The 18,278-nt window shown below is 42.8% G+C and overlaps 1 protein-coding gene across 1 annotated transcript in view; it reads left to right on the plus strand.

Annotated features, from left to right (window-relative positions):
• b4galnt4a (beta-1,4-N-acetyl-galactosaminyl transferase 4a) overlaps positions 1-18,278 on the plus strand; it is a 186,707-nt gene that overhangs the window by 94,256 nt on the left and 74,173 nt on the right. The window contains exon 3 of the mRNA XM_049574774.1: positions 11,898-11,996. Coding sequence (XP_049430731.1) covers positions 11,898-11,996 — 99 coding nt within the window. The remainder of the gene's footprint in view (positions 1-11,897; positions 11,997-18,278) is intronic.

Here is an 18,278-nt window from a genome sequence, read left to right on the forward strand (position 1 = left end):
GCAGCTGTTTGTCAAACACATATATTTGATCTGATCTGCTCTGATTGATCCAAACACAAACTGATCGACGGATCAATTCTCCACCCTACATCTCAAACTCAACCATCTGCTGCTGAGGAGAAAAGAAACTCTTGAATAGTTCTGCCTGCAAATTCATAGAGGGGACACAGAAGGATCACAAAGGGACACACACATTAACGTTTGCTGACTCATCATGTCTGACCCCACCCCCGTTGTCATAGATTCTAATTCTGTAGGAAACACCAAACTGTGCTATAAGATTATAAGAAGAAAAATGGGAAGCGACTCTGTTTTCATCATTGTGGGACTAATTAACATACTGTACATCTCTGCGGTGGTTAACATGAATCAGAAATGGAGAGTAATGTAATTATTCCACACTGGTTATTAACTCTCACGTTGCAGGTCGCTGGAAATGAAACCATGATTTGTGGACTGTTGGGAGATGTCTGAGCCAAGCTCATTCATAGGGGTTGTCGTGGTGGGTGGGTGGGGTGAAGAGATTTGTGAAAGGAGCCCCAGATCTCTCCACTGCTCTATCTTCCCCTTTCTTCTTCCTCTCATGCACTGCACCCCCCCCCCCCCCCCCGCCTCCCCCCCCTCCCTGCAGAGTGGTGCTTGTTTGTGTTTAATAAGGGAGATTAATTAAGCTCATTGGTATTCTAGGACTTCAGCTCCAGCTGTTTCCCTGGGCTAGGATCAGCAAGGTCATCTGTTTGATTTGCGTATGAACGTGGGGAGTCTGGAAGGAAAAAAACTGGGAGGCTAGCACCCACTACACTTTTTAACTGGTGAGATGGATGGATATCAGTGACAGTAGCTCACTGATCGGGCAGCTAATCTATTAATCGATCCTGCCACGTATTTTCATACATGAAACAGCTTAGTTAAGCTGTAATTAAATGCTACTCTCCCCCTCTCTCTCTGTCCCTGATGCATCCCTCCCATGGCAGACAAATGCACACATGGTTAAAGACCATTTGTCTTTTTATTTGAGTGAAAGTCAACAAGGTAAATAGTCAGTGTAAACACTTGATAAATAGGCAGTCTCATCAGGGTGATTGATATTCCCTGTTTTGCCCTGATGCTATGTTTAATACAGAAGGCCATCTGACAGGCCCCTTAGCATCAACTTTAATTATCAACGACACACGATAACACAGTTCTGGGACCAGTGCCAGAAAAAACGAAGATCTGCTTATAAATTAAACTCCGAAGTAATGAGTCACGCAAAATGTTACATGTATTTGTAGCATGCTTTCAGTGATGACAACATCTTGCCGAAGTGTGAAGTTGTTATACGCTATAGAGGAAAAAGAGGTGCAGCTGATGGATGTAGTGCAACCTCAGGTCAATGAGTTTAACTGTACCTTTTAGTATTGCATCGATAAGCAGACTTTGAGTTGGATCGAGCTGAGGCAGCGCTTTGAGAAAGTGGTGTCCGTGTGAATTAGAGTCCACACCCGAGCAGTGATTTAGAGTTTGGTCTTTTTTGAGTTGGCAGCATATTATTTCTAAAACATTCTCTTTTATTTCCAATCAGTAACCACAGATCACAAAGTCCTTTTATCCACATGGATAATCCTTCATCATCGTTCAAACAGTCATCACACCTGTTCTAATAGTGAAAGCCGATCGGCAGGAAAGGTCACTGCCTGCCCCTGTATGGCGCTTGGTTTGCTCACAGGAAGCAAACAATGTCACAGAGACAATCCACAGTCCAAACTTTGTGAGCAGTGATGGCAACATCGAGCTTTGCAGGGTTGATGATGAGAAAAGCAGCTCAAATGTAAAGAAGTGCAAACAGAACTGTAGTGATTTGAATGTGAAGACAGAGAGTGCAGCAGAACTAAAACTTAATAAATCCATCTTCATAACCGCTTATCCTTTTGAGGGTCTATCCCAGCTGACATTGGGCGAGAGGCAGGGTACACCCTGGACAGGTCGCCAGACTATCACTGGGCTAACACATAGAGACAGACAACCATTCACACTCACATTCACACCTACGGCCAATTTACAGTCACCAATTAACCTGAATGTCTTTGGATTGTGGGAGGAAGCCAGAGTATTCGGAGAAAACCCACACTGACACTGGGAGAACATGCAAACTCGCACAGAAGGGCTCCCTCCTGGGATCTAACCAGCAAACTCTCGTGAGGCGACAGTGCTAACCACCATTGATTTTAGTTAAATGTGTGGAAGCTTTATAGCATGGATGAAAGTGTTAAAGGCATACTTTTTTCAACAAACTTTGTATCATATTAATGTGGATACCGTCTTAACCTTCTTAGATCTCCCTGCTCATCTCTCCGCTCAAATCTAGGGCTGGGGCTCGAACTACAGAACTACAGGTTTTGCTTCCTGCTTCTGAAGAGTGCAGATGCTTTCCTGCTTGCTCCAGCCTGCTCCAGCCTGCTTCCTTCTTTACTCTGCTTTTTAATAGTTTTACTCCTTCTACAAATCCTGGATAATCTCTATATCCATCATTTCATGAATTATTTTAAGTAAACCAAGACTTTGAAGAACATTTTTATATTTTTAACCGATCTGACGAGCCAGCAGCATGTCCGGGGGAAGAAACCAAACAAATTCCTTCTGTGAACACTGTCGGAGATATCAACAAGAAATTAATGAGCTACAAGCACGGATTTTTGCTTTAGAATCTGAAAAAGGACTTCACAAGACGCTCCCAGTGACATCCGGTGGTAAGAAGCCCACTGTTTCAGTAAAAAGGGTGAAAAACCTGCTACTTTCATCTTAAACCTGAGTGATACTGTGTCTTTTCCAAAACTCTGTAAAGACCAAAATGCCTCATCCTGGAGAGAACTTGGTGCTAAGCCAAAGCAGCACAAAGTGATGAGAGACAATGTTAATACCTATGTAACATCACCCAAAATACAGCTTACAAACAGATTTTTGCCACTGTCAGAGACTGAATTTAATGTTTCTAACGAACAAAGAGAAAATGGATTATCTTCACGAAACTGGAGCCATAAAGTCGGCAAAAGACAGCAGGCAGACAGACAATCTGGACCAAACGCCAAGGTCAGAGATACGCTGCTGATAGGAGACGGTGCTATCAGTGGCATAAACCACGGAAGAATTCAAACATGCTGCTGTCCCAGTGCCACTGTCTCTGAGATTACAACACTCCTCCCAAAAGTTTTGTCTACACACCGAGGAGTCAAACAGCTGATCGTGCACATGGGTGCAGTGGACATCAGAAAGGAACAGACTGAAGTCTAAGTTCTTCAAGGAGCTTGATAAAGTGGAGGTCAAGGCATTCATTAGTGGACCTCTTCCAAACATAGACAGGAAGATAAACAAGTTCAGCCGGCTGCTTCAGCTAAACACATGGCTGTCCAAAGAGTGTGTGCACAGAGGATTGCACTACATTGAGAACTTTTATCTGTTCTGGAAACGAGAGGACCTGTTCAAGGGAAAGGGCCCACACCTGTGCAGAGGTGGGAGGAGAGTGCTGACGGAACACCTCCTCCACGCTCTGAGGCATCAGAATGGGCCGTGACAGGGTCCTGAGCGACCAATGAGAGAAAAGAGGAACGAGAGAAGCATCTCTGTCGCAGAAGCCAGAGACCGAGCCAGTGTTTCAGCACCAGGAGCACCACAACAGCCGCCACCGCCCCCAGCGAAGAATTCAGCTCCAGCACCACAACAGCCCCAGTGAAGGATTCAGGCCCGCCATCGGTTCCACCTCCCCCCGGGCCCTCATCACAGGCCTTGGACTCGTCTGTGACGGCCCCAGCGAAGGTTTCAGGCCCGCCATCGGTTCCACCTCCCCCCGGGCCCTCATCACAGGCCTTGGACTCGTCTGTGACGGCCCCAGCGAAGGTTTCAGGCCCGCCATCGGTTTCACCTCCCCCCGGGCCCTCATCACAGGCCTTGGACTCGTCTGTGACGGCCCCAGCAGAAGTTTCAGACCCGGCAGCACCCCCATCAGCCCTGGGCCCCCCCTGCCACATCTACCCCCTCTAGAGACTTGTCCCTCTCCCTCTCCTTTTCATCCCCACCTTCCCCCATGGGCCTTCCCAACCATCTTGAAAGCCTGATCAAATCAGGGATTAAGATGGTTCCCCTCACCCCTAATATAGCAAGGTCAAGACTTCTATCACCAACTATGCTGAACTCTTCCCCATATAAAACTGTGCCCCTCAAGTCACACAGGAGCTTCAACTCTCCTGCTTCACAAACTAAAGCTCCCCCAGCTCCTCCCCCTCAGTTTTCATCTGGTCCATCACCCAAACTTCCCCCTGCTTGTCCTCCCCTGCCTGCCCCCAGAGCTGGTATCCCTAAGAGCTAGGATGCACAGGGCCTCTGCTGTCCCAGGACTTACAGCCATGATAAAGGTAATATCAAGCTGGGGCCCTGTGAGACAATATTCTCCCCTAGTGCTATATCTACAGCCACACCACATAGACCAGATTACAGAAGGACAGTTAGACTGTCCAATCAGAGAAATTTAATCCATATCCCTTGTAAGAAGATAATGTCCAGTCCTACTGAAACTCATCTGAAACTTGTTGTGCTTAATGTCAGATCCTTGTCTAACAAATCATTTTTAATTAATAATTTGATCTCTTCGTATAATCTTGATTTTATGTTTTTAACTGAAACATGGCTTGACAAAAACACAGGTAATGCTGTTCTAACGGAATCAGCTCCACCCAACTACAAATTTGAATCTGAAACAAGAGAAAACAAAAAGGGTGGAGGTGTCTGTGCAATATTTAGAGATCATATGGTTATGCACAGGTTGTCATTTGGGGTGTTTTCATCATTTGAGTATGTATCCTTTAAAATGGAGCTAAAACAATCTCCGTCCATACTCTATGTAGTTATATACAAGCCTCCCCAGCACCGTCAAAGTTTTATTGATGATTTTACCAGGATGCTTTCAATTGTATGCACAGACTTTGATGGTTTGGTCATTACAGGTGATTTTAATGTACATGTGGATGCTTAAGAGCTCAGTGCTGTCCTTGAAACCTTTGGCCTGACTCAGCATGTGTGTGAGCCCACCCACAGCAGAGCGCAGCACGCTCTGGACCTGCTCATTACAAAGGGGGTTAATATTTCAAACGTCAATGTGGTTGATGTTGCTCTGTCTGATCATTTCTGTGTCTTCTTTGACCTCTCTGTTTCTCCCAAACCACTGGCTGGTCCTGCAGTTGTTCGGAGGAGACACATAAATAACAGCACAGGTGCTCTGTTCATGGAAATGATAAACTTTTGAAAATGCCTCATGTTCTAATGTTGATGATTTGTTGAGCTCTGTTACTTCGAGTGTTTTGAATGTTCCGGACACCATTGCCCCTGTGAAGGTTAAAATGGTTAAAAATAAGCAGAAGGCGCCATGGAGGAATGACGACTCGGTCAGGGCACAGAAAATGGAGTGCCGGAGGGCTGAGCGGAAATGGCGCAAGTCAAAGCTTCATGTTCATTATGAAATTAATTAAGAAAAGTTGTACGTGTTCAACCGGATCTTACGTAGAACAAGGGAGAGGTACTTTTCTGAAATTATTGGAAACTGCAGTAACAACTCGCGTGTCTTATTTGCAACAGTGAACAGATTAACAAACCCTCCAGCTCAGCTGCCATTGGAACTGATCTCCACATCTAAGTGTAATGAGTTTGCAGTATTCTTTTGCGACAAGGTTCAGACCATTAAAAATGCCATCAATTCCACAACACCAATAACAACCCTGCAGCCACCTAGACACTTAGAGCTGACTCATTTTGCACCTGTAACTGACAAAACTGTCCATCACCAGTCTGAGTTCATCTACATGCTGCCTCGATGTGTTACCCACTAGAAGTCTGTGCTGAGCAGTTTGTTACCACCACTCGCTCACATAGTTAACATGTCACTACAATCTGGAACATTCCCAAAGGCCTTGAAAACTGCGGTCATAAAGCCTCTCCTAAAGAAGAGCAGTCTTGATGCCACAGTACTGAACAACTACGCCCATTTCAAATCTGCCGTTTTTAGGCAAAGTCCTTGAGAAAGTTGTTTACCAACAGCTTACTGACTTTCTCCTAATGAACAACTCATTTGATGTTTTCCAGTCAGGTTTTAGACCCCATCACAGCACTGAGACAGCTCTTATTAAGGTGACAAATGACATCCACCTGAACACTGACGCAGGCAAAGTCTCAGTTTTAGTCCTGCTAGATCTGAGTGCTGCTTTTGACACTGTCGATCATGAGATCCTTTCACAGAGACTAGAGGACTGGGTGGGCATCTCTGGCACTGCCCTAAATTGGTTGAAGTTCTATCTAGAAGACAGGAAGTACTTTGTTGAAATTAGTAACTGTGTCTCAGACCACATGGCCTTGGCCTGTGGGGTGCCCCAAGGGTCAATCCTGGGACCCCTTCTGTTCAATCTCTACATGCTGCCTTTACGCCAGTTAATGCAAAGTAATAATGTGTCCTACCACAATTATGCAGACGACACTCAGATCTATGTCTCACTGACAGCAGGTAAATATCGACCAGTGGATTCACTCTGTCACTGCATCCAACAGGTCAGTGTGTGGATGCAAAACAACTTTCTCCAGCTAAATTCAGACAAGACTGAAGTCATCGTATTTGGTCCACAGAAACAAAGAGAAAGTGTCAGCAGTCACCTCCAGTCTCTCTCTCTAAAACCTACAAATCAGGTTAGAAATCTCAGGGTAATAATGGACTCAGACTTGAACTTTAACAGCCACATCAAATCAATAACATCAGCAGCTTTTTATCATCTAAAAAACATTGCCAAAATCAAAGGTATAGTGTCTAAACCTGACTTGGAGAGAATTATCCATGCATTTGTCTCTAGTAGGTTAGACTACTGTAACGGCCTGCTCACTGGCCTCACCAAACGGGCCATAAGACAGCTGCAGTACATCCAGAATGCTGCTGCTCGGGTCCTGACCAGAACCAGGAAGTACGAGCACATTAGTCCTGTGCTCAGGTCTCTACACTGGCTTCCTGTGGCTCAGAGAATAGACTTTAAAGCAGCTCCGCTTGTGTACAAGTCTCTCCACGGCCTACCACCAAAGTACAACTCTGACATGTTAGTGCCATATGAACCATCTCGGATTCTGAGGACCTCAGGGACCGGCCTCCTGCTAGTGCCCAGAGTCAGGACTAAACATGGGGAATCAGGATTCCAGTTTTATGCAGCTAAAATCTGGAACAGTCTTTCTGAAGTTGTGAGACAGGCCTCTACTCTGACAATGTTCAAATCTAGGCTCAAAACAGCTCTATTTCACTGTGCATATGACTGAAAGGATCTTATCTGCACTCTTCTCTTTTAAAGTTCATTTTATAATGATCATTTATGTTTTTATTTTGTATTGTGATTTTAATACATTTTCTTGTTCTGTAAAGCACTTTGAATTACTTTGTGTACGAATTGTGCTCTACAAATAAACTTGCCTTGCCTTGCCTTGCCTTGCCTTACAGATTGTTCTACCACATTTTGCCCGCCACTATGGGCACAGAAAGTATAAAGGTGGATCAAACAACAAAACTAGGCAGACCTGATCAAATAGAAACCAAGACTCTGATACTGTATTGCCTATTTTTCACCTAAATATTTTCAGAAACATATTTCAACTCGCCATTTAACTGTAATACCAGATTGTTTGGTACCTGCCGGCTGCCACATTGTTTCCTGTGTCAAAACGGACAAGATTTCATTACGTCACCCACCAGCAGGAACTTTTATTGGTCCAGTGCATTCTGATAGTTGTAGGTTTTCGACCTCTTAAGCAAGAGCACGTGCCACAGTCCTTGTCCTCTGCTTTCTCTGGTCCTGTATCATTAGTTTTGTATCATTAGTTTTAAAAGTATTTACATTCTACATAGTAGGGGTGGAGATAAAAATTGATGTGGCATAGTACACTTTTTGTCTTTCGGTAGCCTACTAGGATAATAAAATGAGTTCCTTTTTCAGTCCCATACGTTTTGCAGCAATAAGAATGATTAAATTGAGATGAGCAGACTAATTATTTTATCTTAAAACAGATGTTGACAAAGTTTTCCTTTTGGGATGTTATTTGCAGTTAGCTTATGAAATCACAGTAATATTGTATGATGACTTCAAGATAATAATCAAGATAATATATCGTGGGACCTGTGTGTGCAGCATCATGTTAGCCTTTCAACATATTGTATGTGTCAAAAAATATAATTTTCCCACAGGTGTTGAAATCAGGTTTCTCAGTGTTTTCAAACAATCAAAGTTTGTCTTCCTTGTGTTTTATTGACCACTGAGTCCTGTCTTGTATTTTTATTCTTCTGCTTTCTTTGTTTCTTTGAATGTTGTGTCCTTCACTGAGTGGATCCATGTGTGCGTCAGAGTGTTTTTGTGTGTCAGACAAAAAACTAGTGCTGGAAAGGTTTGCGAGTCTTTGGGTGCGCACAAACATGAGGCACTTTACGCTCCTCTGGTGTCAGACAGGAGGGGAGCCTGTTGTCACATTTCTTCATCATTACCTTGCCTGCCCTCCTTTTTCTCTCTCCCTTGGAAGTTAAAAAAAGTAATCAAAGGCTTGGCATCCGACAGCTCTGTCTCTTTGCCTCTTCCGCTTTAAATTTCCTTCTTTTCCTTTCCCTGATTCTTTTGCAAACACCGGTGCCTCCTTCACAAAAGCCCCTCATTTCAGGGGCTCCGAAAACCTCTCCAGCTTGTCTCGGTGGAGGTATGCCTCCTCTCTGACATCCCTACTAAATGGAGGACGCTCTGCCACTCATTTAACAGCTCTGCGACTCGGTTGCTTCTCTGGGAGCCTGGCAGCCCTTTTATCTCCTCATAGCTGGCCACGAACTTGCTCTGTCCTGTCCGTCACACCCCACCACAGCATTAACATTAACATGCCTCTTAGGAGGCCGCAGAGAAAGAGCCTTGCAGGGCTCTGGCCTGAGCATCGTGCTAAATCCCAGATCAGGGCGAGAGTTCAGGCTCCCTGGAGAGGAGATCTTGGCCAGCAGGGTGGATGGTTAGAGTATGTTGGAGATTAGGGCTTTGGCAAGTCAAATGCTGGATTAGGAGTAAACGGGGAAGAGGAGATTCCACAGGGTCTTAGTAGTAGCCTTCTGGGAAAATAACCCTGTAAATTCTTGGCCTGCTCTTTTACGATGTACATGTTTGTGTGCGTGTTATTCTCAGCTGTGTGTGCTATGTACAGTATGTACTGCTTGATGCTTCCGTGAATTAGAAAGGGCTGTGGTTTTCGCTAATGATACTACTTTATCTCATGTATCAGTTTTGTGGTTTATGGAGCAGAGTCATGTTACCCCAAATGGATGGATGGATAGATGCCTTCATGCATAAATGGATGGATGACTTTAGCTTTTAGTCACTGAGATTTAAAACCACCAGTCATTTGTCTTTTCCCTTCATCAATGTCTCCTTTTTGTAGTGACTGATGAAGCTACAACGATTAATTGATTAGTTGTCAACTATTACAAGAGAAAAGGGCACTCAATAGATTGCAGATCTCCGCCAGGCAGCTACCTGGGCTGATCGCAGCCACTTTAGACACTCTAGGTGTGGCTCTTGTCACAACAAGGTACAATGCGCTGTGAGAAAAGTCACAGCACATTGCACACTGCAGATTGATTTTTACTGGCAAAAGGCACTGTCTATGAGGTGTAGAAACAGTGTAATTAGTGGGATAAATGTATTTTTAATAACTAAAATTCAGCCAGAAATCTTTGATCCATGTCATTCATAACTACACTCAAAATAGACAAAAAAAAAGACACCATATGATTATGCAGACTGCTTACTTACTTATGGTAGAAGCAAACATATCAAGTAAAAAATGACCAAATCAGCAAAATCTGCAAGTCTAGAAAATCTGACAGGCAAAACAGCTCCCATTGTGGTTTGATACCATGCTGAGAACAGACCAAACCAGGTCGCAGCTGCGCCTAATGGAACTGTCCCTTCTAGTTCCCTTCCTGTCAAGGTGGCAGCAAAGATAACAAATAATTGAGATCTCTTCATCTCATATCATGCCTTATTTAAGTGGATCATAAGACCAAACTTTTCTATGGATGAAAGTTTTTGAGGCACAATGAAGGCCAAAATGTAGCCAGACAGATGGTAAGGTTTGTTGTTTTTAGCTGAGCAGATTTCCGAGCAACTTTCAGCCTCCATTGGCTGGTGAGTGAGAAATTGGCAGTCAATGACATAAAAACAGTACAGTCAATAAATCACTTTTTCAACACTTGTGAATCACTGCAGCCACAAGAGGCCCTTGAATAACACTGCACACTCATACATGTGCACATATGAGACTGATTGGCCCAGTAGTTTGTGAGATAAGCCACAGAGAGACAGATAAACACACTCACGCACACAACCACACAGCAACCAAATATATGGTAATTAATTGCCAACTATCTTCTTACTATATAATGACAAAAACTCTGTGGGTGTGTGTCTGTTCCACGTTTTTCTCCTCACTGACTTGGTCAATCCATGTGAAATTTGGCACAGTGGTAGAGGGTCATGGGAGGATGAGAATGAAGCAATATTACATCAGTTGGCCAAAGGGGGGCGCTATAGCAACCAATTGAAATTGCAAACTTTGAATGGGCATATCTCATGTCCTGTATGTCGTAGAGACATGAAACTTTGCACAGAGATGCCTCTCCTCACGAGGAACAAATTTGCCTCAAGAACTCATAACTTCCAGTTATATAGATTTTCCACCATTTTGATTTTTTTGAAAAACATTTAAAATCAATCTCTTCCTAGGAAGTTTGACCGATCTGCATGAAACTTGGTGAACATAATCTAGGGACCAATATCTAAAGCTCCCTCTTGGCAAAAGTTGGAAAACTTACTAAAACTGAGCTTCTATAAGGCAATGAATATTGTGGAGGGCGTGGCTCATCACATAAAGGTGTCTAACATCTCAAGAGTTTCACCGATCACCACGCAACTGTGTAGGCATATGACCACACATAATCTGAGGGGACCCCTCCATTATTGACCCCATCAAACAACATGGGGGTGCTAGAGAGCTAATTTCTTATCTAGGCCTAACCGCCATATCGATTTTTACTAAACTTGGTAGATATGTAGAACAGGACGCCTCAAGGTGACTGGAGAAATTTAACTCTTTTTTTTTTTTTTTTTTTTTTAATATACTTTATTAATCCCAGAGGGGAAATTATAATAAACAATAATTGGCAACTGGGTGGCGCTTTAACAACAGAAAAATGCTTAAAAATGGCTAAAATGTGACCGATCGTTGTGGCTCCCCCTGTGGCCGAATGTTGGGTTTTTTCTAATTTTCGGTATGACTAAGTCATGGTATGGTATGCTGTACATAATCACAGAAACTGTCAGTGTGTCATTCTGTCAGTCAGTCATTCTGTCTGTCCCATGTTTTTCTACTCACTGACGTGGTCAATCTATGTGAAACTGCACATAGGCATTGAGGATTGGCATAGGTAGAAGGTGACAAAGCTACCAATGGGTGTGGACTAGTTTATTAATTAATTGGTTTGGGTAACTTCTTCAAATAACAGTAAAATTTTCTGATTCTAGCTTCTTAAATGTGTCTAAATATTTTGTGGTTTTGTTTCTCTTCTATGACAGTAAACTGATGATCTTTGGGTTGTGGACAAAACAAGAGATTTGAGGAAGTCATATTGGGCTTGGGAAACACTAATCGACATTTTTCATAATTTTCTGATATTTATTAGACCACAGAGCTAATTAGTCAATCACAAAAATAATCAACAGATTAATCCACAAAGAAAATAATTGTTAGGTGCCGTCATAATGTCTGATTTTAAAGTTAGAGAGGAATAAATGTGTCTTTGTTTCTGCTGTATTTTCTTCAAGGATGATGAGCCAATCACAGGCGGGGCTGATGGCAGAGACCATACCCGCATCCGGAAGTTTCTCAGCCAGCGGCACAAGAAATTGCCATGGAAACCGGAGGTAACACAAATGATTTTCTCTCCTCTCTCTTTCTTTTCTGAGGCTTGAACTTAATTCTTAATCATCTTCTTCTTTAACCCGATCCAGGCGGATAAGGATTAATGTGTTAAGGGTCCTTGAGGTGCTTTGCTTTTTGTGTGACTCATCAGCCAAACGTGTCATGGCCTTGCACACACACACACACACACACACACACTAAACCTTCTTTTTGATTTTTCATTTCAATTGAGGGTTTGGTTTTTTGCGAAATATAATTTAGCTGCAGATGTCTTACTCCCTTTTTGTCCTTTTAAGAGCAGTCGATATTTAAGGTCAAACAGAGACCTGGTCATTCTCTGGCGCTATTATGGGATGAACAAAATGTACCTTGCGGTTATAATGATAAATTATTGTGCAAGGAGGATAATATTTTATACAAAACCATTAGCGGGTTATACTTAAAGGCACCTATGACCTGAAGATTACAAGGCGATTTGATTCATCCTAATTTTTCAGCTCACTTACTGATGTAGTGTACACACTCGCTGTAACAAAGGGAGCAGCAGACAGGGCAATTAAGCAGCGGATTTGTGATAAGGAAAGCGGCTCTAGATTTGTAACCTGCTCAGCAGAGTTTAATTAAAGGATTGTGTATGTGTGTGTGTGTGTGTGTCTGTAGGCCTAATCTGCAAAATATGATTTATTAGTCTACCTGGGGTAAAGTTTAACTATCTCTGCTGCACACCACAGTGTGCGGGTCTGGGCAAGCAAACTGTAGAGAATCTATCAGTTCACACACACACACACACACACACACACACACACACACACACACACAATAGGAATAGGAATAGGAAATTACTGTTGCATACTGCAAGTTATTTTCAAGTAGATCACTTCGACTGCAGTGATACTGTACTTTTTTTTCTTTCTTTTTTTTTTTTTTTTTTTTTTACAAGATTCTCTATCATTCACTGCCAGCGTTCATGCTGCTTCCGCAAAGCATTATGCATGTAATCTTTTGCACAAGGCAGCATTACAGGGGTGCTGAACACAGTGTGTGCCTGATAGCGTTACAGTGCTGTGACTGTTTTACTTCAGTAGTCTCTCCTGAGTTAGCCTGCCTTTGTTTTTATGCCTTGTATCAGCAACACAGTAAAAAGTTAAAACTAAAAGCCAAAATACATTCATAAACCCCCAGTTACGTTAGTGGAATCAGATTGGGCTGTTCAGTATGATTTAGGGCTGCTTGATTATGTCAAAATCATAATCCTGATTGTTTTGATTGTTAATAACACCATGCATTTATTGAACATTAACTCTGGTGTTTCTTTTAACACTGGATGTCTTTTTACACTTTAAATACAATTGAAATGAAAAACAATGACATAAATGAATTAAACTGAGACACTACTTAGTCATACACCACTTTGTTAGTAGACTTCAAGTGCTAGAACAAATTGACTGAGCATGATTGTAGTTTGTTCCAAGTCTGACTCCATGAAACCAAAGTGTTTCCACACCACAGAGTTTGTTTTACCTTTCTTCTCGACCAGCAGCTCTCTACAAGTTCTGTCGACAAAGTTTCAAATCAGCCAGAGAGGTGGCACGTCGTAACTCACTGTTTTAAACTCATGTTGAAACTTCTATTTGGACTTTTGGGGGAGGGACCAAGCACATCCGCTCAAAAAGGGGTGCGCTTGGTTTACAAAATAAGAGACAAAATGGTAGATTCTTCATGCGACACAGAATTGTTCTATCTCTAGTTGAGGGAAGCCAAATTGTAATTCGTTCCCAATTTTGGCAGCAGCTGCTGCTCAGGCATGGAGCATCTAGAGAATAGGAATCTCGCCTATTTTTTCCACATGACACATGGTTTCAGCAAAAATAGACAGTGACAGTGGTCTTTTGATAAACATACCGACATTACACCACCTTTCACTGCAGTTTCGATGTCTTCATCTGTCACAGACATGAACTATATTTCTTCCGAGCTGAACCTTTCCTGTTTCTGGTTTAAAATAAAAGCCCTGTGGCAATGTTTCGGCTGACAGAATCCCTTCATTTGTTAACACAAGGCCATTATTATGAAATATTTGCGTGGCTGTGTTGTTGACAATGCAGGGACTTGCACAGTTCCATAAATGAGTGGAGTATTGGCTTTTAATTGTAGAAATAGAGTAGTTATAACAGCAGGCAGCTCTGCAGCGACTGTGTGTGAACACCACATGTGTGCGAGCTGCAGCAGTTCAGCGAGGTAGCCATCATGCACTGTTCATGCTGGCAGTTTTGCCTGGGCGTCAGTCGACTGAGGGGTTTCCGACTGATGACTTTGAATCTTTGACTTTCTTTATCCTCATATTCTCACTTTGTTTTTAGCACGACAAGCAGTGGCAATTAAATTGTTGGGCATGGCCAATATCGTCATTTGGCTTTGTAAACCATCACATGTGGATGATGTCTGTTTTTTAATCATCTGGCCTAGAAACATCTGTTGCCTGACTATCGAGGGCCCTGCATCTAATTGTGGACGACGCTTTTTGGCATAATTTAAAATGATGCTACTTAGAAAATGAGAAGTCACATTGATATGAAACAGCCAAACTGGAACTGTAGCCAAACAAGCTATCTGAATCTGGACCATGTAGACTAATTGCACAAATATAAATGGATTTCATGGTCCGAGCACAGCGAGACTTTTATTATGAACATCCTATTGGTTTTTTTTAACAGTATGTGTGTGAAAGCTGTTAAAACCACATGACACTTTTGCAGTTAAAATAGATGTACATGATTTCATTGACCAAGCAGCAAACAGAATGTCTTATTTATGGTTTGGATTGGAAAAGCGAAGCAGCCTCAGAGGGAAATAAATTTTGCAACATCCACACCAGCTACATTTTACATTAGGCATGACTAGCATCAAAGCGCACTTGTAGAAGTCAACATGCCATTTCTTTGACTCATTTCCAGCCTCCTCATAACACAACATGCCATTTAGTCTCTGTGAATATGCAGCATAAATCTATCAAATATTTTACACATCTCCATAACCTCAAAAATCTCTTTCTCTTTTATCTCAGACCTCTCCGTCGTGAAGCTTAAGCCAAGGCTGTCAGAAATTATGGAGAGCAGCAGCTCTTTCTTTGCTTTCCTCACTAGCTATCTGTCCTAATTACCAGCACTAACTTGTTTTCCTGGTGCACAGCCAAGATGGCAGAGGTCTGAGGGGCCACTGAGCTGGCACTGTCAGAGGCGTAGACTCAGGCTGGTGGAGGTAGAGTGGTGCCATATGCCAGCTGTCACAGACTGGGCAGAGGTCACACGGGCATCCAGAAGCATTCATACGAGCCACATGCGCAAAAAACTGTCGTACACAAGCAAATTGAAAGGACTGCTCACTTTATTTCTTCTAATTTGTGCACCCTTAGAGAGAAGAAGAAAGACACAGAGAGGAAATACTCAATATGTTTTAATGAAGTTCTGTGAGTCTCTCCTGTGTTGGCTCCAGCAGGTTGTTTTCGGCTGCTACTGGTGACTAAATGAGGATTCCTAGCCAGTGAACTCACCCAGAGGTGACTGTGGATTAGCATAGACAGGCAGCTGTAGAGCGGACATCCTCTGTCCTTCAAGGACAGCGGCATGTCAAGGACACTGACACTGGATAGAGATCAGAAAGACAGAGCTGGCCCACTTTTTCTAGCAGCAGCCAGTCATGAAGGGATAATCAGTCATTTGCAGAGAAGCCGACATGGATCCAGAGAAAATTTGAGTATAATGAACAATTGTATCCAGTCAGGAGCAAAAAGAAAGTGATGGTAAGAGGAATTACTGACTTTGATATCAGGGGGCCTTTTATATTTTAATTTTTACGTGTGTACTGTTCTGTATTAAAGGAATACTTCACCTACAAAATGATGATTTTTCTATCAATTGCTCACCCCGTGTTACATTGAACTCGTGAAATCCTCCATGGGGAATTAAAAGTCCAAAAATGGAGAAAATTCTTGATGAACTGGAATAGAAAGGGGGCCGTGTTTAATAAAGGCAAAGCTAAATCAAAACATCTGTTTACAAACTCTCAAACAACTCGTGCATTATAAACCAAGTCTCATTAATCCAGCTGCGTGCTTAGCACTTCCCAAACACATGCATATTCACTACAACCTTAAAACACTTGTACAAAAACACATGCATGAATGAGGACGGCACCTCAGCAGGCACATGCATTTAAACTCTGCTCAGTGGAATGTACAGGCAGATTTCAAAAGCGTCATGACACTTGTGTGCGAAAATACTGAGAATACGTCTGGATACATGACGCTTGGATTATACTGCACAACTTGCGTGAGTATTTGTATACAGATGTTTTAATATACACTCACCAACCACTTTATTAGGTACACCTGATCAACTGCTTGTTAACTCAAACAGTTATCAGCTAATCACGTGGCAGCAACTCAATGCATTTAGACATGTAGACATGGTCAAGACGACCTGCTGAAGGTCAAACTGAGCGTCAGAATGGAGAAGAAAGTGAGAAAGTGACACTTTCACACACAACCATCTCTAGGGTTTACAGAGGATGGTCTGAAAAAGAGAAAATATCCAGTGAGCAGCAGTTCTCTGGGTGAAAATGCCTTGTTGATGCCAGAGGTCAGAGGAGAGTGGCCAGACTGGTTCAAGATGATAGAAAGGCAACAGTAACTCAAATAACCACTCGTTACAACCAAGGTCTGCAGAAGACCGTCTCTGAACCAACAACACGTCGAACCTTGAAGCAGATGGGCTACAGCAGCAGAAGACCACACCAGGTGCCACTCCTGTCAGCTGAGAACAGGAAACTGAGGCTACAACTCACACAGGCTCACCAAAACTGGACAATAGAAGATTGGAAAAACGTTGCCTGGTCTGATGAGTCTTGATTTCTGCTGCCACATTCAGATGGTAGGGTCAGAATTTGGCGTAAACAACATGAAAGCATGGATCCATCCTGCCTTGTGTCAACGGTTCAGGCTGGTGGTGGTGGTGTAATGGTGTGGGGGATATTTTCTTGGCACACTTTTGGGCCACCAATAATTTAGGCAGTTCTGAAGGCAAAAGGGGTCCAACCCGGTACCAACTTCTAGTCATCAAGAATTTTTCTACATTTTGGGATACTTTGTTGTCTTCTTTCTTTCTGGAATTCAACGTAACAGTGGGTGAGTAACTGAGATACAGAAATGATCATTTTGGGGTGAGGTATTCCTTTAAAGCCACAGATGTATCTCTGGTGGATTATAAATATGCGCAGTGATGTTAATCAGATATTCTGAAGGTGTTAAACCAAACACAGTGGCATTTTGCAAAGGGAGGATAGATAAAGGATGACAGGCTCCTGGCTGACTGACTCAAATGTCTGTTTTACTGGCTCATGTACTGTAAAAAAAAAAGAAAAAAGAAAAAGAAATCAAAGCTGAAAAATGTGGTATTGCAGATTTGGACAGCCTATTATTTACCACTCAGAAGGAAAGTGAAGAAGATACCATGGCACAACATAGACACATGACTCAGGTGGGAGCAGTCGTCACAGCTGGCTGGCTCCTCACGCAGAAACACATGCGGTGACAAGACTGGAGGAGGAATTAGATCTTTCTCTCGTCTCCTTCCCACAATTACATGTGAGAGTGGCTAGACTGGGGGAGGACGCAGAAGAAGAAGCGTGATATTTGTCTCTTCTCACTGTTTCGTCAGTCTGTCTTTCTTTCTTCTCGTCAGTCAAACAGACAAACAGAAGGCATAAATGTGATTTCTGTTTACCGGCCTCTCATTACAGTCGGGAGAATGATCGACAGCTTTTCGCAGGAGATGAGAAAAATTCTGCTCATCCTGCGTTCTCTGTCTCACATTCCTCAGTTAGATGTATCCACAGCAGCCACATCCCCCCCCCCCACCATGCTATATCCCTGGAATGACAGAAGACATGTAATTGTAGGACAGATGGCAGATTATACAAACCCTCATTACAGTAGTTGATGAGGCTGGAATCTAGATCATATGAACCTTGTCTTGCATTTTTCACTGCTCTCCTCAGTGTGAAATGAGTTCTCATTATCTCTCGCCATATAATCTTCTCCTTCAAACCTCTGCACCTTCTGAAAACCCCCTTTTCCCCTCACCGTACCTGCCCACTTACCCGCTTCCTCCTCTCTCCTCGTTCCTAAATTACTAATGGGCAGAGAAAGATGAGATAGGCAGGGAGAAACTATCTAAATGCCCTCTGTGGATTCAGATGGAGAGATTTCATAGAATGTGTTCAAGCAA

This window comes from Epinephelus fuscoguttatus, linkage group LG4, assembly GCF_011397635.1.
Source record: "Epinephelus fuscoguttatus linkage group LG4, E.fuscoguttatus.final_Chr_v1".
Classification (NCBI taxonomy): Eukaryota; Metazoa; Chordata; class Actinopteri; order Perciformes; family Serranidae; genus Epinephelus; species Epinephelus fuscoguttatus.